Here is a 21,918-nt window from a genome sequence, read left to right as displayed (position 1 = left end):
TTTTTTTTTTTTTTTTTTTTTTTTTTTTTTTTTTTTTTTTTTTTTTTTTTGCTTATTATGATTTATCGGATTGTTGGAAGGATATGCACGAGTCTGAGTTTTCTAACCAAGATAGCACTTCGTTATTTTTTAAACTTGGTGTTTTATAGTAAGAACTGTATCATTTGTCAAATATAATTGGGGATAGTGTAGGGAAGTCAGATTTAAAATAGACTTTAAGCCTTTTTAGGCTTTCTGAAAAAGGATAAGCATCACAAAATGCTACAGAAGACACTACATGACATCTCCAGTAGGTGACTACAGTCATATCTAGTATGTCAGTAAACATACTGAGTGTCATCAGATTTATTTTTTTCACTTACTGAGGGGATACTCAGGTTTTAGGAGAGTACAAATCACCCAAGTTGACAGCACAGCTTTTCTTACCCTGAGAGCCAAAGCACGATTACTCTGTGTTTTGCTAATTACCCAACACTTGGCTGCTTATGTAACACTTTGCTTTTGACACTTTCTTGGAGATGCATGGCATCATTTAAACAGCTTTGTGTGAGTGACTGACATCCTGAGATGGATGAATGTCTGCAGATCATCTGCTAAAACTCAGCTTCCTGGTATTCACTACTGAGTTTTACACCACCTTTTCAAGGTATGTTTTTTTCATGTTTTCATGTAGCTGAGCTTACGGTGGGGTTAAACATAGTCTGTCGTTGAGGGTTTTTTTCTGTGACTGAAACCAGTAACTTCCAACCGTGTTCTCCCAAAGACCAAGCCTGCAAACTGCATGATTTTTATCACACTTACAGCAAAATAAGGAGATAAAACAAAGGCTGCAGAGTCTCTGTATTAAAATGCCCCAGTATTTTTTATGGTAAATAACAGTGGAAGAAAACTACTCTTATGAATATGCACAGTGAAGATCGGTCCTTTATAGGCTAATCCGGTAAGTCTACAGATACGGATAGACTGGCTCCTTCCATCAGCCAGGCCCTGCAGAGAGCTGAGTTACTTGTGTGATTTGCTAAACTAAGGCAAAAAGTGCAAGAAGCAAATAAGTGGGTTTTATGTAACACTGCTTACTAAAACAGAAGTTTAGTTGCATCATTAGTGAGAGCTGCTGACACTATTTTTACATAAAAATTGAAACTGCTGCTACTAATAAAATGGACATTAGTGACTCAACATTCTTAATTTTTTTTTTTTTTAAGTAAAACTGGCTTTAAAGGTGAAGGAAAGTAAGGGTATCTCTTTTTAACTATTGTAAGTGAACCTGTTCTGGAAATTTAAACAAGATACAAGAGGGGAGAGAAGCTGCTGCTGATCTGCAGTTTTCCACCCTTTGCACACACTCTGTTCAGATTGTGAAGTCCACAGCATTTCTCTCACAGTGCAGATTTCAGTTGCAGTTGCACAGTGCAAATTTTCAGTTGCATGCTTCTGTAAAATGCAAACCCTTTTCCCTCTTCGTGAAACAAGGTCTTTAAATACCAGTTCAGAGCAACAGTTTTATTTAATAACTAAGCCCTGTCCTGTTTCTTCCAGAAGCCATCAGACTGCCACTTGCTATGATTCTTGATTATCCACCCCTTTAAGCAGGATTTTTTTCTCTTTTTTTAATAATCTGTCTGATCCCTAATACTGACTCAGTAGTTAATTCCTCCTTTACACTTCTATTCCCTTTTGGATTTGTCCCCCATTCAGGCTTTCCTGCAGTGACCATCCCTGCTGGGACTCCATTGGCCAGACACTGCTATAATGTGAAGATGCCAGTCATGCTTCTGCTGTGCTTGGCATGTGAAGACTGTCTCTTGCTGTGTGCAAATACTCCTTAATCTGCTTCTCTGTTTCAGTGAGCCACAAAAAGTTCCTGCCTATGTGGTAATTTGGCGGAAATAATAAGTAAAAGGAGGTGGGTATTTCACTTCCCATGTGCATTGGAGTCTCCCACATGTACGCTGGGATCTTGAACAAGAGTTAAGTGAATGGCTACAGTATTTTGGCTGAAGTGTGAAATAATGTGAATGAAGCAATTGCCAAAATCATTCCTGGTAGCAGATAGCATATTGCTTGCCTTTACCTTTAAATTACAGGAATTACTCTTAGCAGTGAGCTGAAGTTGAATAGCACAGTGTGTCAAAGTACCTGTGAAGAAATCACAAGGCAGCTCACTAAAATTCTGAAGACTATGTATGATTTTGTTCTGGAATGCTAATGTTAGTAGCTTAGCCATGACTTGTCCCAAGTGCAATATTAAGAAATTTTTAATGTAATCTTTTCTACTTGAATACAGTCTATATAAAATGTTAAATATCCTATATTGCTGAAAAGATATGGGATCAAATTTCTTTCCAATAAATCTTCAGTTTAAAAAAAAAATGCATACAGGTCTGCTTTGTTCTCATTTTACTGCTGAAGACTAGTTGAAATAATGACCACCACCATCCACTAGCTGATTTTAAAGAGAATTCTTGCAGTCTGCGGAGATTTGGCTTAAGGTTAATTATGGTTTGTTGCAGTTCAAGTCCAGCCCTTCATGAATGCTAGCATTAACATATGAAGAAATCCAGTTCTATTTTAAGTTGCAGCCTTCTGAAATAAGAAATTGTGTGCAGCTTCTCCATCTGTTTCACCAGCTAATCAAAGGTAAGTTCTTGTTTTTCTCAGTTTAGAGCATTCTCACCTGTCTGTATTCATCCTCCCAAAGTAAAGACGGACAGAGACCTAACTGGTTTAGCACGCTAAGGGTTTCTGTTGGTGAGAGGACTACTAAGTTCCTGGAGAGTTGAAAAGCGAAATGTAACATAACAATTGTAACAATGTATGCAGTAGGCTTGGTTAATGGACTACAGCAGAAGTGATGTCCCCTTGATCACAAGTCATGCTGATGTGTTTAAAACTTTCTGGAGGTGTCTACATGGTAGAAGCAGATACAGGCAGGTGCAGGTGCAGTTTGCAGCCTCAGGTAAAAGCAGGTCCATGTTCCTACAGTGTTGTCTTCTGAAGCCGTGTGCAGTGTAACTGCTGTTCGGCAAGTCTTAAATATTCACAGGAATAACTTTATGCTGTTACAAATTAAAGACGGAATAAAAATGTAAATTCCTCATTTTTATTTAAGTGGTCCTTTGACATGCATTATTTTCAAAACTGGAACTATCTACAGCGAAAAGCTTAAGCATTTCTAATTCCAGAGGATGCATAGTGCCTGTAACAATTAGGGAATGTAGTGGACCACCCAATTCCACGCTGGACATCTGCTGTAGTGTGCCTGCTGCAATCTTCTCATCTGGAGCACCCACACGAGCAAGGCCAACACAAATTGTGTTTTCAGTAGTTTCTGTAAGAAAGAAGATTAAATGCTTAATTTATTGACTAATGATCCTATCATAAAGGGAAAAAGTACTCTAAGTGCTTAAACCTTTAATTATTAAATTATTGGAGTGGCCCAGAAAGAAGATTATTCTTCAAAATCAAATAAAGCTGTAGCTTAAAGATGTTGATAAGGAGGAATGGGGAGGCAGCAGAAGTAGAATATGTAATTCCTTCAGGAATTGTGTTCACTTTTGGGAAATGGCTGCTTCTGATTCATTCTATATAAGGGATAAAAGGAAAAGATTTTCATTTTAACGGTATTGAACTTCTAAAAAGAAGAACAGAGCTAGATGAATTTTTATTAGAAAAAAATTTTATGTGACACAACTGAGTCATCTTTATAGCTGCTGTGAGTTTACCCTTGGTCTCAATAAACATGTTTCACAGTTTGCTTTTGACTACTGTGAAGAATTCAAGGTCAAAATCACAGTTCTGCATCCTTGGATTAACCTAGATTCATGCAGAGCAGAGTGTGACCAGTCTAAGTAAAACATAGCAGAGATTTTTTTGAAGCTTGACTGATCTAAAATGCTCAGAATCTTTCCACCTCCTGCAACTCGAATGCATCAAAGAGCTCACAGTTACAGGGGGACAGAAACAGTCCGTGGTTTCCAAACTGAGGCTTTTGACTAAACCTCCAGGAACCACTTGTGCACCTTCATCTTTGCTCACTGAGCTATGCCGTGTTCAAGCTCAGCTAAATCCATCTCAACTAGGATTTAAAGCAGCCTAAATCCACTGCAGAGCAAGGGACTGCCAAGAGTAAGAGGAAGGGAGTGGAGCCCAGAGGCTCATCAAGGGGTGTGACTGGAGAGGGGTAGTAGCAGACACAAACATTGCAGTCATATACCTGGTTTTTCTCCTTGGAGCCTCCTGTTTTGAATAATGGCAAGAAGCTGTTCTGCAGCTTGATTCACACTCATGTAGCGCGGGGGCTCATAAATCTTCCTTCCTCTGCCGTGAAGGGAAAGTAGAGAAATTTCACATATAACACGTTTCATTATCCCCAGCCTTCTTGCAACTTATTTCAAGAGGGCTCTAGACAGCAAATTGAACTTTAACAGGCCAGGCTCTCAGGCTGGGCCTTTTAGACATGAGTGGAATTTTTACAGAAGACAGAAGTCTGTTGTGCTCTCACTACACCTGTGAAACAGCTGGGCCTCCAGCTGGCACATCATTTGAGTCCTAAAAGCAAATTCAGCTGCTAGAAGCAATATGCAGGTTTTGCAGCTACTCCTGGGAGATGCATTAGACTTAAATTCAAGGGCAAATGACTGTTTTTCTGTCAAATGCCCTGCAGACAGATGATTACAGACTAGAAATATATTCTTAAATGAAATACTGCTTTCTTTGCCAACTGTGGATTCAATCAAACAGATTTTATTTTGAACTCCAGAATAAACAAACCTCAATGATACTGTGAGACTTCACAAACGTTAATTTAGACCAGTTACAGCATGTGTATAAAGGAACCATTTATATTCACCACTGTCAAAACACAGATTGCAGAGAGATGAATAAGATGTGGTAAGAGCTTTTTGAATACAGTTAAACAAATTTAAGAGCATTTTCTATATATTGCTTATTTAACTGTTTAAAAAGGTTGGTATGTATGCTGTGTTTCACGCTGTTTCTAGCCAGCGTACAGAAGAATAAATTTAGAACGCTGTTTCAGATATTAATCTGTTTCGGAGGTGACAGAACAGTGGAGAAATAACACTTCATTCGCCAAGCGGAAAGCCTACCCCATTCTGACCAGAGCTTCTCACAGCAACAGTTACAAGAAAGATTACCCTCTCTGCTGCAGCTCCATTCAGTTACTGTAAATAAAGCCAGGTCCTGCTGCAGGGAACAAAAGAGTGTGGCCACTGAGAAGCACGAGAGGAGAAGGCAGGTAAGTTCAGTATTAGACCATGGGCAAAGAACCTTTGTTCCTTGTACAAAAAAAAATCTTTAAGTGCAGTGTGTGTCTCTGTACATTTTCAAAGTGGTGACTCACTTCATGAGATTCTCCAGAGACTGCTCCTTCACTTTAATATCTGTAGAACAAAACACATTAAAACTCAGGTTGCCTACAAACTGCCCACTTAATTTTCTATGTAGGTAAAAATTTAATTAACCGTTTCTATAAAATTTATAACACCATTTTAGCTATTACAGGAATAATTGTACTGTTACATGTGTTAATCACAAAGTATTGTGACTTTATGCATGTGATTTTACACAAAGCTAGGGCAGGTTTCACAGATTTCAGAGCAACACAGCTGAATAAAAATACAGCTAAGTATACAAATAGCAGGCATATTTATCATGTGATAGCTAAATACCAGCACAGTTGGGCACACCGGGGTATTGAGGCTTCTCCTAAGTTATGAGCACTTTGTGGTCACCAAAGGTAAAAGAGTATGACTAACTGACAGTGATTACATCACTGCCCTGCAGGAACCTGACTTTCATTAGCACTTCCTGTCCCAATCAGAATTTAGAACAGTCTTCTGTTACGGGGGGAAAAAAGGCTTGGGGGGCAAAACTAAAATAGAAGGAGTGAGGGAGGTAACACTGCACAGATGCAATTTTAAGAAACTAATTGACCATAATTTCTCCAAGAGGAATTGGAATGTTACCTGTATTCAAATGCCCCCAAAAATTACCATACTGAAAGCTGGATACGTTTTTAACTTCGGATTTTAAAAAAGTATTGCTTAATTATATCATTAACTTGTAAATCAAAGTGACTTGGACGAAAGGGGTTTGGATTGCAAAGCTGCAAGACTGTAAGTGCCCAGTTTATCAAATTGCTTATATGTCCATGAAGTCACTTTGAATTCAGAAGTTTATCAGCACTAACCTTTTTTATGTCACATTTGCTTATAGGGTAATCCAGTCAGTTGGATAAACACAATACATAGACCAAAATGACCAATTATTATTAAGGGAACTATTAGTTTGGAAATGGGTAGTTTTCAGCTCTGAGTAACAATGAGATGCAGCTACCACAGTAACCCCTGAAATGTGAGATTTATAATGGGATTTTATGGTTTCAAAATTTTTATTCTCCTTGTCTGAAACCCTTGTCAGGTCATCCTTCTTTAAAACAAATTACCAGAATTCTGATTTTTAGCCAGTTTTGAAAACAACCAACTTTCAAGGCATTGGAAAGTCTGATGTGCAGTGATGCTTACACATTTAAATTGTTTCCTGCTCAGGATCCTCCAGTTACCACAGGCTTTGTTTTTACGTAAGATATTAATTTATTTAGCCCTGAATGATCCCAGCTGTGTCTAAACTATGATACAGAGGGATATATAACTATACATACAAATAATGCAGGTGCCATATAGTTTATGTGCTGGGAGTTGCATAATCTTGAAGAAGTTACTTAAACTAGTGGAGTTTCTCATAAAGTGGCTGTCAGCTGAGGGCTGTGGGGTAGGGTGAAGATCAGACAGCACTGTGGGAGAGCCTGGGACAGTGATCGGCTGGGAGCAGTGTTCCATTTCAGCTCCATGATAGTAAGGATTTTTTAAGCACTGAAGCTTCTCACATGACAAAAGATTCTTAGATAAGTTAGGAAAAAGAATATCACCTTACAAAATACAAATGTGGTTAGAAGTATGATTTAGCTCCCCAGAAAATTACGTATGCTGGCTTAATTAAGTCAATAAAAGATAGCTGCTAGTCACTGCAATCTGCTTTGGACCCTGAGCCAGATCTAGCTCAAAATCTTAGTGAACTTAAGAGCAAAAATGGACCTCCTGCTCCTATTTGATTTCTTCAAAGGCATCAGTAGGGATTTTCTGAGAAGGAATTATGAAATTCCTGGCTGCTGTAGCATGAACAATGGCGAACCGACTCTAAACACACATGCACTAACATTCCATTTTTGTGTGTGTTTTCAGAGGCACATGTCAGCTAAGAACATGCTGAATGACAGACAGCATCCCGGGCCTGTCACTGCTGCCTCTGAGCACTGCATTGGTAGCCAAGGAGCCCGGGCAGCCACTCACCAAGTAAGCACAGGGTGTGCATTCCACTCCGCCGGTTCTTCTCGATCTTGTCAAAAAAGCTTTCTGGCTTCCACGTATCTGTCCAGAACACTATAGACACTGTCTCTCCAAAACTGTACAACTGTAAAACAAAGCAAATGCAGGAACGTGTATACGCAATAAGAAAAAATTGAGAGCATGCAATAATGTTAAAGGACAAGTAATGAACTACCTGTAAAGTTTTTACCTCTCTCTGCATTCACCTTTCCAATGTATATTATATACCTTCTATTCTTTGTTACTTAATTCTGAAGTCCTTTTAAAGGCACAAACTTTTTAAGATTAGCACAAAAAGTGTTACTTGTTATTTCTTATTTTGCTTAAGGCTAGGCAACTTCAAATAATGCCACAATGCAATGTTTTGATTCACTGATACAGTAGTATTTATTTTAAAATGGCACTTTCCTGCAGATAAAAGAAAGCTCTGTCATGCAAAAGAAGTTACAGTCTAAGGAGACAGTAGATGTGAAGATCTGAAGAAAGGACAGATTGCACATGAAGCAGAGAGGTGCAACATTGTTTATGCACATATGGTAAGAAGAATATTGCTGGCAGATTGTATGTCAAGCATACTCACTGATTCTGTTCTCGTCTTAACACCTTTATTACTGTAAGTCCCTAATCTCAGAGAAGACATCTGAAGCAACAGTCTTGCCAATCATCTCTGGTGATGCAAAAGTGAAAGTCATATGTAACCTAAGGCAATATTTGGCTTGGAAATTTTTGTAACCAAGCTGAAAAAGGGTAAAACCATGCATCAATTTTGGTCAGTTCAGCTCTGGAACGGGGTGTCCCAGATGGATTGTTACAGCTTGCCAATGTTCTGTCTGTTCAAGCCCACCAGAGAAACAACAGCTATATGGTCTACCCTTCCCACTTCCTCTGGACTCCTGGAAGGAAAAGATGCTTTTCCATGCCCGCTACAGGAGACACGGTGTGTGCTGTTGGCAGAGGACCCTGTGTAGAAGCAGCTCTGGCAGCCCTGTGCCATTTGGGGATTTCCCTATACACACTGATTTTACTGTGGCATTAGATTGTGGTTTTAACTCCTTTATGCTGGCAGAACAGAACTTGAATCAAAGCAGAAACATGCTTGTTTTCAAGGGACCAAGAGCTCAAATTTTAACCATTCATGCTGATGGAAACAGAGTTTCTTCAAAGACTCCTGGAATACTACTGAAAACATTTCCTCTTTTAAGTATTTCATTGTAGTGCAAGGACAAGAACACACAGTGTACATTTCACAATCTAAAGGTTCTTCCAGTAAAGTAAATACAGGTTGAACCAAGTGAATTGCTCCTGGTGTAACTTGTTAACTATTTCAAGTTTTTAGCTGTGTTCTAGAAAATTTTTAAAAAAACCCATACTACGCTTTGCCTATTTCCATGTGGCTGCCTAGAACTCTTTCCCACTTTGTACCAAATCTGAAGAAAAAATATACAAGAAGTTTCTCCCCTTCACTGTTGGAACATCTGGAAGCAAGATACCTTTAATCTCTTTGGTAGTATCCCTGCAATCTTCCACAACTGCCAAAATGTCCAGTACCGACTCAACTAACTGCTTCCCATCTGCCACCTGAAAGCCACTGCAGCCACTTCCCCAAAGCAGCAGTCTTTGTTCAGGACAGAAAGTGGCCTCAATTAACCTGAAGTCTTACCCCTTGGCATTTCAATAACCTGAAGGAGACAAACTTCCACCTCTGCCTTTTAGTGAAGAAAAGGTTGTGCAGAAGTGGGCAAAATGTTACTATCTGATAGGTATTTTGTTGTGAATCAGAACTTTTAAACCACTCTGCCACATACTAAGAACAAGTTGGGCATTCAACTTTATACCCTACAGCACTTGTTCCGACTGTTATCGTTCTCTTTTCCATTATTCATTACAAAGATTCTCCATCCTTTTTGCCAACAAGAAGTTAAGCAAGTTATTCTTTTTGTGCAAGCCCTGCCTGTCAGATTCACTGAATCTGCCCTTTGTTTACCAGGTTTTGCAATAAAGTCTGAATGTCAAAAAAGAATAAAATGTTCTTCTCAGAGATGGCCTGTCTACTCAGTAGAATAACTTCAGAATACCTTCATGAAGTATTGATATCATAGAAATACACCTGATATCTCAAAAATACACCTGATATCACAAAAATACACCTGTTTTCTCAGCACCTGGAAGTACAGAAGTAGCTTCTACAACAATAAGATGGTATGGGACAAATTTTATTAACCACCTAGAAATGCCTTTGCAGCTTATACCCCTCTACTAACTAACCTTGTGAAGAACAGATTTCCCAGCATTAATGCACATATATTTTTACTTTAAATGGGGAGAAGTAGTGCTTTGGAAACTTTCTGGTACACCATCAGTCTGAATGCTGTGGAACTGAAGCAATAAGTGGATTGTGCTTGACTACTTGTAACCAATTATCTTACTAACACTTCTACAGACACAAACCACTACTCCTTTCTCATCCAGCATTTGATCTCTGCAGACGTGTGACATTATGCAAACACAGGAACTGCTCTTCCACCAGGACAAGCTTGCATTAAAGAAGCAACACATGACTATATCAGAACTTACACCTTTAACACTCTCCCTGTACCTCATGCAGATCAACTTTTTCCTAATATATATTTCTCTGCTGCATTCTAATTTCTGCCTCTTGAAATCACGTGAAGTATCCAACTTTCAAGAAAAGCCTAAGTGCAGAGAGAGCAGTAAATACCAAAAAATTCCACTATTATTCTAAGGACTCAGCAGTTACAGAAGATAGCAGATCCACTAGATTCAGAACCCACTGAAATTAAAAAAAAATGTTCTTTCCACCAACCATAAAATGAAAACTAAAACCAAAAAAATAGGGCCCCAAAAATCCAGAAATCCCACTTGTCAGTGGAATAAAACTGTTCAACATGTTCGTCAACCAAGGTGTATTACAGCACAACTGAGGATTAATGCCGTGCTTTGAGACTGTTCAGAAGTTCACTCAGGTGACAAGGAGCTGTGTGCTGCACTCCTCGTGAAGCACCTGACCAGGAGTAGGTGATATCTGTTCTGTACAAGCCAAAACATCTCAAGCATCACACTTGCAGTAATCACTGGATTTGTTAGAGCCTACATTCTGCTCAGGCACAGAAGTGCCAGAATTTCAAAGGGACGCAGTGAGATGGTTGGAAAGATATTTTGTGCTCTCAGGTTGGAAATTAACCTTCTTACCTTCTCCCCAGTGCTCAAAAACATCACAGAAAAATTTCAAAAGGTCATTTTGAAAGACCTCAGTCTTTGGAAATACCTCTCCCCCCCACCCAAGAAGTAAATGGCTTAAGCAAAGCTTTGTGCACTTAAATTTTGCAACACAATAGCTGAGAGTCGGGAAAGGAAGCCAGAACTCTACTCTGAGGCAATGCCCTGCTGCTAGAGTTTTCTGCCTCGCAAAATACTGCAGAAAACTGTGCTTCAACTCAAGTTACATCACCTCAGACCAAGCTATAACTTCCTATTTTATTTACACACATAACACGAGAGAATGATTGGTACTGAGGTACATGTTTTCAATTGGTATTTTAATCCTTCTGTTATTGATATTTCTTATTTTACTTCTTGTTTATATAAGCAAAAAAAAAAAAAAATCGAGACTAAAAATCGAGAGGCCAAAATAAACTATGAGAGAAAAAGTGCTGCACCATGATTTCACCTTGGAAAGCCTGCATGCAAGTGAAATTTCAGTCAAAACTACTGAGCAACTTTGTTAAAGGCCAGTCTGAATGGCATCAGACACCTGAAACAGTCCAGATCAACCACCCTCACTTAAAATGTGGCTAATCACCACAAAAATTTAGGGCATAAAAAGAAGGAACAAGGCTGATACTAAATAGGGAAATTAAAAAAGGAAGATTCCCCCATCCTGGCCAAAAAGTACTAAAGCAAGCAGGAGAGAAGATGCAACATCATATTAAAGGGCAGTAGGGCAACAGCTGCAGAGAAACCAAGAAGTAAACATTTCAAAATACAGACGTTTATTTTTACAGCATCTTTCCCAGAATTATTGCTGTATCAGCTGCAATGGTGACAAAGCAATTATTCACTGATGAGCCAACCTCCTTTCCTACAATTTCAAACAGCTTCAGAACTGGTTATGTGGTGGGAGAAGAAGGTAAAATGAGTCACTGCATTTTTCAGACCTGCTACCTGTAATACACAGCCAAGTACTGAAACCCCACAGGACTGATGTGCTACTCAGCTGTGTTCTGTGTTGGGGTGGTTGCAGGTTACACTGCAGATGGTTCTCACAGGTGAGCTCTGTCTGAAGACTCTTCACAGCCTGATCACCCCACTGATAGGAACTAAGAGGCTTTTTCTCTCCTAAGACTGCTCCTCATTGGAATTTGGAGACTGCAGAGCACCTTGCACTATCCCAGGTTACTTCCTAACAAATCCCAGTGAACATACACAGAAAAGCTAAGACACGTTTTCTTTACCTTTGTCATAAGAATCCTGACGTGATGCTATGCAATGTTCATCCTCAAAAAGGGCAAACTAACAAGTCGGATTTTTTCCCCTTATCCTCTCTAACCTGTTAACAACCCTCTAGACAACATACATCAGATTAAAGGGTTTGATTGTGCTGCCTAAGCTGCTATCTGGTAGAAATATATAATATAATGAACAGTGCAATCATCAACAAAGAGGCAGCAAGAATCAGTCAACCTTTGTTTTTGCTTGGAATTGAAACAACCACAAGCCTAGCTCTGGGCCCTTACACTACCTTATTTAGTAGCACAGATATTTAGCAACTTCAAATGCCTCCCCTGAGAACCTTCACATGAAATTGAAAGGTTTTGCCATTCACACATATGTGGCTATGACTCCTTTTTGTACTGCAGGCCAACAAATTGGCTCAGCTGACCCAAAAACCTCCGGTCCCCTTAATACATGCCAGAGAGAAAAGAACTGTGAAGAAAAGACACTTGGCTGAGGGAATCCCACTCCACATGACTGCAGTCTTCAAAAGGCAGCTGGGACAAATCACAAAAAGGCAGCTGAAGGAAAAAGCACATTTTTCTATGGCTGCCTCTTGTATCTGTGCTTAGGAAATGGCCACTCCACAAGCAAAATAACATTCGGCTACCAAAATACTCAGAAGCTCCACAAGCAAACTTGAATAGGAGAAGATTTTCTCTCCATACTTTATCTTTAATACTCTTCTAAGACACTTCCCAGCAATATCAAACAATGTTTCCTTCCCACCCTGGTGACTTAGGTTACTAATATGAAATAAAGATAGCTAAAAGAAAAATACCACAAACTATTCTGATTAAATGGATTTTTCTGGATCATGCTTGTTGGTGACAAATGGCACTAAGTTGGACAGCAACTGTGAGTAATGAAGTAGTGTGACTAGCACTAATTTAACCTTTAATTGGCTTGAGAAAATGCCAACTTCTAAAATGCTCAGAAGCTGGTAGTAACTGAGAAAACCAAGTAGTGATGGAAAACAGTTTAACTGTCAGTGAATAAAAACCATTTCGTGTAAAGTCCCTCCTATTGGAGCAAAGGGTTTTTGAAGACTAAGGCACAGAGAGAGGGTGGAACTCAGAGGTTGCACTCCTGCAGCTACTACAGGTTTTCTATTTGACTATAAGCACAGTGATTTATAATAGCATCCTTCAGCTTCCTTATCTTTAAGTAATACTTTTCAACTTAACACTGAAAATGTACTCACCTGTTCAGTAAAAGCTCAAAAATCACATAGTAAGCATTGCTTTTGCATAAGTCATCAGCTGGTAGCAAAAAGACTATTTTCTATTTTCTAACTGTAATTGTCTTACAAGAACTAACTGGACTGCAAACAAAAAAAATCGAGATGAGTCACTGAAAGAAGCAAGGGAACATGCAGATGTTTGTTCTGAAGCTATTCAGGTGGAAAGTGGGTACATCTCAAAAGAAAGGCAGGTCTCTGCCATAACATGTTTTTTTTTCCTAGCTGCCCTACCAAAATATAAAGCGAATGCTTTCAAAATGAGCAACACCACTCGGAAACGAGTGTCTCTTTTTAGTCTTTATCTCATCCCTGTCTTGCCTCCAGCTTTGCACTTTAGTTCTCAATCCTCTTTTTATATGTTAATGCCATTATCTCAGCTATTTTGAGCTGCATCATTCCTTCACATGCACCCAGGTCAGTATGATGCAGAATCTTCCTCATGGGTTTGATCATCCATACTTCTATCTCAAAGATATATTACCAGAATTGGGTCAGAGAGAATTCTGTCCTGAAAGAACCATTTTGGCCAGTGACCTTCCCAAACTAATCCAGATATCATGCAGATTAGGAAGAACTGAAAAATGTGTAAATTAGAGATCCTGAGTTTTCTGCCTCTTTATTCTAGGGCTAAAAGCCTTAGCAATCAGCCTATTCCAAAAAACTGAGAGTGGGTACAGGTAAAACCTTGGAAGTCAGGCTCTGATGGCAAGAGACATGTCCTTTTCTGCCCAGGCTGCGCTGTAGCTGCACTGAGGGCCTAATCAGCAGTTCCAGCTCACTAAGCACATGGCTCTCAGAACAGTGTATAAAGGTGTTTCCTGTTTTTCTCTGCTAAGAAAGAGAGAGGGTTTGTATCACAATCAGATTAAAGCAAGAAAAAAAAGCCAAGCCTTTTCTGTGGTAAAGAAAAGAGGAATCCCTCCTATACTTGACAGCAGCTCTGCAGTTTGAGACACAGTAACTCCAAAATTAAAGTGACGGTAGGAGACAGCCATGAACGTAAAGACTGTTGAAAGAAATTATGAACCTTCACCACAACCCTAAATCACAGGCTGCTCTTATGTAAGATACACCTCAGTTGCTGTTCACACCTGTAAGGAGCAATGAAGAGTTAAACACATAACTGGTTATAGTCTGTCTGGTAATATGATCACCTTTTCCTAAATGCTTTATACAACAACAGGAATGTTGACTTATGAGAAGGCAGCCCCTCCCAAGCCAGGGAGGAAAAGGGGACTAATGCCAGAGTTTAAAAAACAGACCATGTTTCCTTCATAGTCTGTTCCCTTCAGCATGGGATAAGGAAATAAATAGTAAACTAATCTCCAAAACTCTGCATATGGATTGTCTGTAATATACTCCCAGCTGATTTTCTTTCAAGGAACCCAGAAGTTCTATACTCCTACCCATGGCTAGCTGGAGTTGTGGGGGAAACAAACTTTCAGAAAACGTAGAAAACTCTTTGGGTTTTGCACCTTCCTTCTGGATGAACCCAAGAGAGCAGTAAAAAAGATAGTGACCAGTAGAAACTACTTATCAACAGTCAGACAGCAAAAGCAAACTTTCCACTGCCGTGGAGCCAAAAGGGGAAAGAGAGAGCCCCAGCCCCAACTCTTGCGCTACCCGCCCCAGTAAGCGCAGTCATGCGGCAGCTGCCATCTGTCTCTGCATGTAGATTTTAGACACCAAGAAACTTATTTCCTTCCTAAAAGATAATTCTGCCCAAGTCTTGCAGCAATAGGCAGGTATCACTGAGAAAGAGCTCAGAGGAAGAATTATAGAGTGTGAATGCTGTGCTGTGTCCCCTTTAGCATTAGCATTCACATCTTGGAGCAGGTGTCAATGCACTGTTGTTGAACTGCCAGGTCAGACAGAGCTCTCCGATTTCTAATCAAATCCAAAGATAATACCCAACTTATTGCAACAGATTTTCTGCTGTTGGACAGCATTGTTAGTTCAATGGCATTTGGAGTACTGGAGTTTGTCAGTGGAAATTTGAAGTTGTTTGCTGAAATTAAAACAAAGTTTGTTCTTTTATGTACAGCTAGCAAGGAATTCCTCCTTCAGTGATGAAGTTATTGTTCAAAACCTCAACTCTTGTCTGTAGTGCATTTACATTCCTGTGCTTAGTCAAGTGGGAACTTGGTTTAGGTGAGAGGGCAGGTCCTATGTTAAAAATGAATGAAAACAAGAGGGAGAAACTTCAACTAATTTATATATGTGATTAGTTATGATTCATACACTGCCATATTTTTCATGCAGGAAAAGTAATAATGAATGTATACATGTGTAAAAGAAAGTATTTTCTTGGGGAACACTAGACCTTTTCTACTTTAGCCATTCAAGATACACAGAAACTGTAATTTGTTTTACTAGTCCTTGGCTAGGCAAATCCCTCCTCTCTCATCAGATGGGCAGAAAGTGGAGACAGATTGAACTTGGAGAGAAAGAATGCATCATATACAAGACTTTGGAATTAGTTATGAGTTGGACATATACACAAGCTTGTGCATCTGTTTCTTTTATGACAGGACCAGCATACTTCTCAACGGGATAACAAACCTTATTTAAGAATAAACTTATCAAGTGACCACGAGCAGTAGAAGGAAGCCAACATGAGCAAAGTTTTATCTAAAAAATAACCTTAAATATCAGGGTCTCCTGGGGCAGAGGAAGGTTAGAGAGCAGAGAAGAATAAAAGTGTTACTGCTCATTTTCATATGTGCTCATCAAAAGGGACTTTTTCTGACATGTTGCGTGCTGAAAAGGAAGCGTTAACAAATTCTGACTGCATATACAAGAATGTTACCTGTAAACCACAGCAGCCCACTGCATTCATTATTGAAGCATTGTGAATGACCTTGTAAGGAATCCCCAGTTTTACTGCACGTAGTACTAAATCACTGTGTGTTGTGGCCCTGTGTTAAGAAAAGAAAGGAATTAAAGATTGAAAAGGTGGAAGTTACCAAGTGTTAGTAGCATAATAATTTGTTCTGAAAGTGAAATGAAACCCTTCACAACAAGGGCAATGCAGAGGTGACAAAATAGCAACAATATCCTGACCAATTGTTACGGGAAAGTAAAAACTCCAGTAAGGTTTCCATGTGCCATCTTCCCTAGCTGAAATCACAGGCATCTTCAGGATATTCCAGTTCTTTGCAGCTTTCTGGCATCATTAAAACTGTAACACAAATACAACTGTTATTTTATAAAGTAGCTTTGGCAAGTACTTGAAAAGGAAAGCTCCATTTATCCTTTGTCTTCTGCAGGTATCTGTGGAACGTGTTGAACTGCGGTGATTGACTGCTGCAAAAATCACTGGGCTTATAGTTATGCAATTAAGATTAGAGCCTTTCTAAAATGGTAAGTACACAGAGATCAAGGAAATCCTTGAATTGCACCAATGTTTACATACGTATCTTGCTTGCATGCATGCTTACATCATTCCCATCGTGTACCACACATTTCTGTGTGGCGGTTCCAAAGAAGGAAGGAAAGGAAGAAATAGCATATGCCCATCAGGACAATGAACTAGGAAAACTGCTTTCACCCTGGCCTTGTGCAGTTACCCTCACAGAATTCCTCTGAATTTAGTTTGATAATTTTGACCCTGTATGTCTGACCAGCACCAGCCAGCAGGTGCTCCAGACTGGAACACAAATGTGGCAGCAGCTGGCAAGGCTGTAAAGATCAATAATTTTAAAAAAAAATCAATTCGCTGAAAGAAAAAAAATTGAGGAATCTGAATTTGGGAACTCTGAGGCCCTTATACAAACAGGCTCCCAGACCCAAGAGAATGCAGTAAAGTAATCTAAACCAAACACTCTAGTTAGTAAACAAACATTGCTCCTGACTTCCATAAGCAAAGGTGATTTAAGAATGTCTGCTCTAAGAGAAGTTTTACAGCCTTATGTTATTCCCTTCGCATACAAAGGACAAGGAGCACTGGAGGATTTTGTGGTTATGCTAATACTGACCAAGGGATCAGCTGGCTTTATTCACTAAAATCTGCTCCAGCCACTATTTTCTCCCAGTAGATCTGTCTATAATGACTGTGGCTAAAAGCAGAAGTGCCCTCACGAGCACTCAGCTAATGCCAGCAAAGGCTTCATGGAATCAGCCCTCTGCACCCAAAACTATGGTAGTATTTTCTGTCACTGATACAGATTTTAAGTTTTATGGGTAATAATAATACAAATGGTAATAGCAGCCTAGAGGGGTGGGCTTCCCATTGCACCACGGAAATTGCCAGGTCCCTGTGAGCACATCCAGAGCTGTTACCACATATGCTGATAAAACCTTGCAGTGAACACCGTGAGGAAGATGATGGGGCACAACTTGCTTTATTGCTTTAGGCATTAACCACCACTACCTGAGATTTCCTAAGGCTGTCAAGTACTCTTACCTGCAAATAGACTTGAAACTCTATGATCAGCGGCAGTCACATGACTTCTATCGTCCTCCCCTCCCCTGTGGCTTGTCTGAGGACAGAAACCTTCAGTACTCTTTCCTAGTAACCCCACGAAGCCCTAAATCCTTAGGGCTCTATGTGGGCATAGGAGCAGTTCTAGCTGCAATATTAAAAGCTAGGAACATTTAGAGAGAAGCAACTCGTTCAAAAAAAAGGTAGTTTTCTACAAGTATGTAGTTCATTAACCAGAACTGAAGTATTTTGACACTGAAACTAATGATAACTGAGAGAGATCAAAATACTGCTTACAAGGGTGCAGGTAACATGACTCTCCACTCTACATGAATCCTAATTTTAATGTAAACATGGAGTGCAAGTATAATTAATATTTCTGAAATACAGGATCATCTGCCCATAATAACTAGCTTAATATAATATTCTCTTGCCAATTCCCTTCAACCTGTATTTACATAAATTATCCGCTTTTGACAGATGTGCATGCTGCTCCTCTTTTTCATAAACTCTCTATTTTTTCACTCACAAATAAGGTGCTTAGTGATGTGATTTTTCTTGTGCCCCTTAACACTGTGGTATAAATCTTGAGTGACCAGCTGGAGACTAAAAGCTCCTCTGTATGGCTTGACAATACAGATTGATGATGCCTGACCAAAGAGACAGAAGGAGATCCTTCTGGTGATAGAAAAAGTCTATACTTCTCAGCAGGAATAAAAAGTGGAAACAAAAGGCTTAATAGACCAACATAAGAAGACGGTGTATAATGACATAAGTAATTAAAAAAACTGGCCTACATCAAAGCAGAAGCATTGTACAACCAATAATCTGTATTCATTCTAAAACAACTGAGCATAAAAGCTGCAGTTTATAAGTATAAACAGCAACTAAAAGAACACTCCCCCAAAGCAGCACATTTCTTAATTATGGGATATCCTAAAATTTCTTCTGTTAGAAGACAAAACATGAAACAAAATATTAATTATATTATAAAAGGTACCATAGAGTGCAAAATTATAATTAATGAAATTGTAAATGTCTGCTGAAGGAAAGATGCATACATCCTGGAGGGTCCACATTCCTATCTATAAGAAACATCTGGGCAAGAAAACTCTGAAGCAAGATAAAGTGTAGACAATTCCTTGTACATTTTTAATACAATAAAAGATATGCAGACATAAAATCAGTGCTTCTGGTCTGAAAATGAGCTTCTTCATAAAGAATTACAGTTACAGAGTTGGCTTCTTCCTATTGAAAAAAAGAGTTATCAAGCTAGAGCAATAATTAAAATGTTGCTTTGTCTTACCCAAAAGGATCACCAACTACAAGAAATGCGACATCACAAACATCAGCTTCTTTTAAAAGGCTATCTGCTTCTTGTTCCACCATTTCTCGGTCAGCCAAAATCAACTCTTTTCCATAAAACTCTTCCTAGAAATTGAAATGAAGCATCAAAATAAGACAGTTAGGAGTGGGTTTGTATCTCTCTGGGTGTTCACTCAGGAACGCAGACAATGGACAGTGGAATAGCTAACTTCAATATTCTCCCCAGCAGTCTGCCCCAGGTCTTGGAGAACCTCACCCCCACCTGGAAGAATGCCTGAGCTTCCCATCAAGCAGCTCCTGAGCTGATAAAAACCAGTCAAGCACTTTATTCTGATACTGACTTCTTTTTTCTGTGCCTTCTGTGTCAGCTGAGAAGCTGCCCCACAGGTAGCTCAGTCACACCTGCACACCAAAGGTACCTGGTGGGCTCCTGGTACAGTTCATTTCTCCAGCCCTGGTACTGTCAGGCATCCCCCTCACGGTCTGAGCCTGACTGCTTGGCTTAGTTACAACACTGACGTCAAACCAGATACAAACACCACACTAGCTACACCACAACCTGTTTTTTCTGATTTTTCCTTAGTACATTTAAACAAACCACATCTAAGGAATGATTTCATATTAATCCTTCGCCTCCAGAGTTCTCTTGAAGAAATACTTTACAATGTACACATGTGAACAGGCATTTGATCATTTCTTTCACTTTCCTTCAGCAGCTCAGTAATCATTGTGTCTCTTTGTATGTTTTAAATGCCTTTATTAGTTCTGGAACACGTTTGACCATACTGAACACATCTGTCCCTAAGTCACGTGTCACCATGCATTTCACATGCTCTTTACATTTTAAGGTATATTTTCCAGGGCAAAGATGAGAAAAGGTGTTTTTATTCTAAGTAGTATACAGAAAATTTGAGTGGAATTACGAATATTAACCAATATAAATGCAGAATTGATAAAACTATTAAATCAGTTATGGCCCAGAAAGATTTTTTTCTGACTTCTGTGACTTTGCCCCCAAAGGACAGTGAATTGATGAGAGAACCATCATACTTGTACAGAAGGGGAGCAGTGCTTCCACAAAAAAATCCATCCCATAGCTAGAGTACTAGGTATGGGACTCTGTAAAGCAAAGCCCTCCGTAACAACGCTGCATCCATTTGGGTGGGCTTATCATTCACTGCACCAGGCTGACTTCAGTCCAATGCTGTAAACAAATGCACACCACAGAATTATTGGGTGCAGTCCCAGGAGCACACCTTTGTTTGTTTCCATCCAAGGGAATCTATTTGCATGCTTTGAGACTACTCCACAATGCTAATCAAAGCATGCTAATTAGCGAATATATAAAAAGCACCCTCCTGACAATGGAGACTCACTGGGAGGCCACTGGGTCCAAACTGTTCTTTCACCAAACTAAGGGCCAATTTAGATGGTCAGCATCAAATAGCTTTAAATACATGTTTTAGGCCAACAAGGCGGTTTCAGGTAAGACATCTTTTACTTTGTTTTTATTGATCACTTTTTCCAGTTATCTCATCTTTGGAACTTCAAGGTTTGCAAAAGACTTAAAAAAATAAAAAACATAACAAAAGCCCCCACAAACCAACAAAATAACCACACCAAAATATTCAGCATTTTTCTATTATTCAATGTTTTATTTTCAGATGGATAGGATCTTTTTTTCTTTGATAGCAAATGCAAATTTTGTGAAGTAAAAATATCCAAGTAATCCTTTCCATTTAGCAATTTTCCAACTATCAAACAACAACAAAAAGGAACATTTCATTTTAATGGATTGACTACAATTTAGACTGCTTCAGTGTACTGAAAAGAAACATAAAAACACACAGCATATCTTCATTCCAAAATGAATGAAGCAGGGAAACCAGAGATGGCCTCAAATATTCTAGCCTACCTTGTATCCAGAAACCACGTAATGCTGACTACAAGCTAAAAGTCTCACGTGCTCTATGTATTTACAGGTATGCATACAGGTACATTATGGCACTGCAGCACCCAAGACCCAGAGAGCATCTCTGTACAGCACTGCACAGCTTACTGGGAGGAGATCCCCGTTCTGCGGGCAGGTATGGTCTTTTGTTGGTATTATTTTGACATTAAACTTTATCTTTCTACGACCATCTATGAACCCATCAGAGTTACAATTTGTACATTTGACTACTGTTGTCTTCCATAAGGTGTCTTTATCTCCATGTTGTTCATCTCTGACTGAATTGGGCCTGTTCTGGGAGTCTCCACGTGGTGAGACAGCTTGGCCCACGCGAAAACATGGACACGTGAGACAGTCAAATTGTTATTCCCAGCAGGCATGCCAGGACACCTCACGCTGAAACAGAGGCCAAGGGCTTCAAAATATGTATTATTCTAGTATGTCTTTGGGACTTTTTTTTTGTTTTTAAACAGAGTAGACATTTTTCTAACCGTGTTCTCCAGTGTTTCACGATCTGCACGTATTGAGAGAATCTGAGATGAAAAGCAGTAAGAAGAGTTGAAGGGAGGAACATTTTATTTTTGCTGCAGTCTTCTCGCAAGGTAGCAAAGCGACATCTCCTACAAAAGGCAGTGTGCGAGGGTCCCGTACATCCTCCTCCCGAGAACGGGCACCACCAGTTGGCCTCGCTGAGCCCCCCGCGCCCGCCTCACCCCGCGGTCCGAGAGGCCTCGGGCCCCGTGGCCGGACCTACCAGCGCCTCCTTGCCCACCGTGAGCACGGACGTGTAGGCCTCCAGGTACACCCTGCGGCACCGCCTCACCGCCTCCAGCCCCTTCACCGTGATGTCCTTGGCATCGCCCAGGCCCAGCCCCACCAGGTACAGCATGTTCGGGGGACCGGCAGAGCCGCCACCTGCCACGGGAGACAAAGGGAACAGGGATCAGCCGGGGCACCCCAAGGCCCGCCGGCACCCAGCCCCACGTGCGGGGGATAGCCCCGCTCCACCTCCAGGAATGCCGGCTCCCGAATCCCACCTCCGCACTCCCGGCTG

At 40.0% G+C, this 21,918-nt stretch overlaps 1 protein-coding gene across 1 annotated transcript; it reads right to left on the bottom strand.

Annotated features, from left to right (window-relative positions):
- Positions 1–3,081: 3,081 nt before the first annotated feature.
- Positions 3,082–21,910, bottom strand: DPH5 (diphthamide biosynthesis 5). Its single transcript, XM_027892328.1, has 8 exons — positions 21,902–21,910; positions 21,619–21,779; positions 18,894–19,018; positions 15,974–16,082; positions 7,374–7,494; positions 5,366–5,405; positions 4,217–4,320; positions 3,082–3,331 (listed from the first exon to the last, which is right to left on the bottom strand). The coding sequence occupies exons 2-8, from the start codon at positions 21,751–21,753 to the stop codon at positions 3,108–3,110; spliced, it is 858 nt and encodes a 285-aa protein (XP_027748129.1). The 5' UTR covers positions 21,754–21,779; positions 21,902–21,910; the 3' UTR covers positions 3,082–3,107.
- Positions 21,911–21,918: the final 8 nt, after the last annotated feature.

Source organism: Empidonax traillii, unplaced genomic scaffold (genome assembly GCF_003031625.1).
Source record: "Empidonax traillii isolate 1590-97213 ecotype Southwest subspecies unplaced genomic scaffold, ASM303162v1 scaffold347:size1123457, whole genome shotgun sequence".
NCBI lineage: Eukaryota > Metazoa > Chordata > Aves > Passeriformes > Tyrannidae > Empidonax > Empidonax traillii.
Note: the sequence above shows the minus strand (reverse complement) of the source record. Positions and strands in the feature narration are given on the sequence as shown.

What these genes read in the sequence shown, in the direction of transcription:
- DPH5 (XM_027892328.1), bottom strand. Translation starts at nt 21,753, where the DNA reads ATGCTGTACCTGGTGGGGCTGGGCCTGGGCGATGCCAAGGACATCACG. An exon ending in CGGTGGGCAAGGAGGCGCTG is followed by an intron (nt 19,019 to 21,618) that starts GTAGGTCCGGCC and finishes TTCAATTTCTAG; the next exon opens with GAAGAGTTTTATGGAAAAGA. An exon ending in GCTCCAAGGAGAAAAACCAG is followed by an intron (nt 3,332 to 4,216) that starts GTATATGACTGC and finishes TCTTTCTTACAG; the next exon opens with AAACTACTGAAAACACAATT.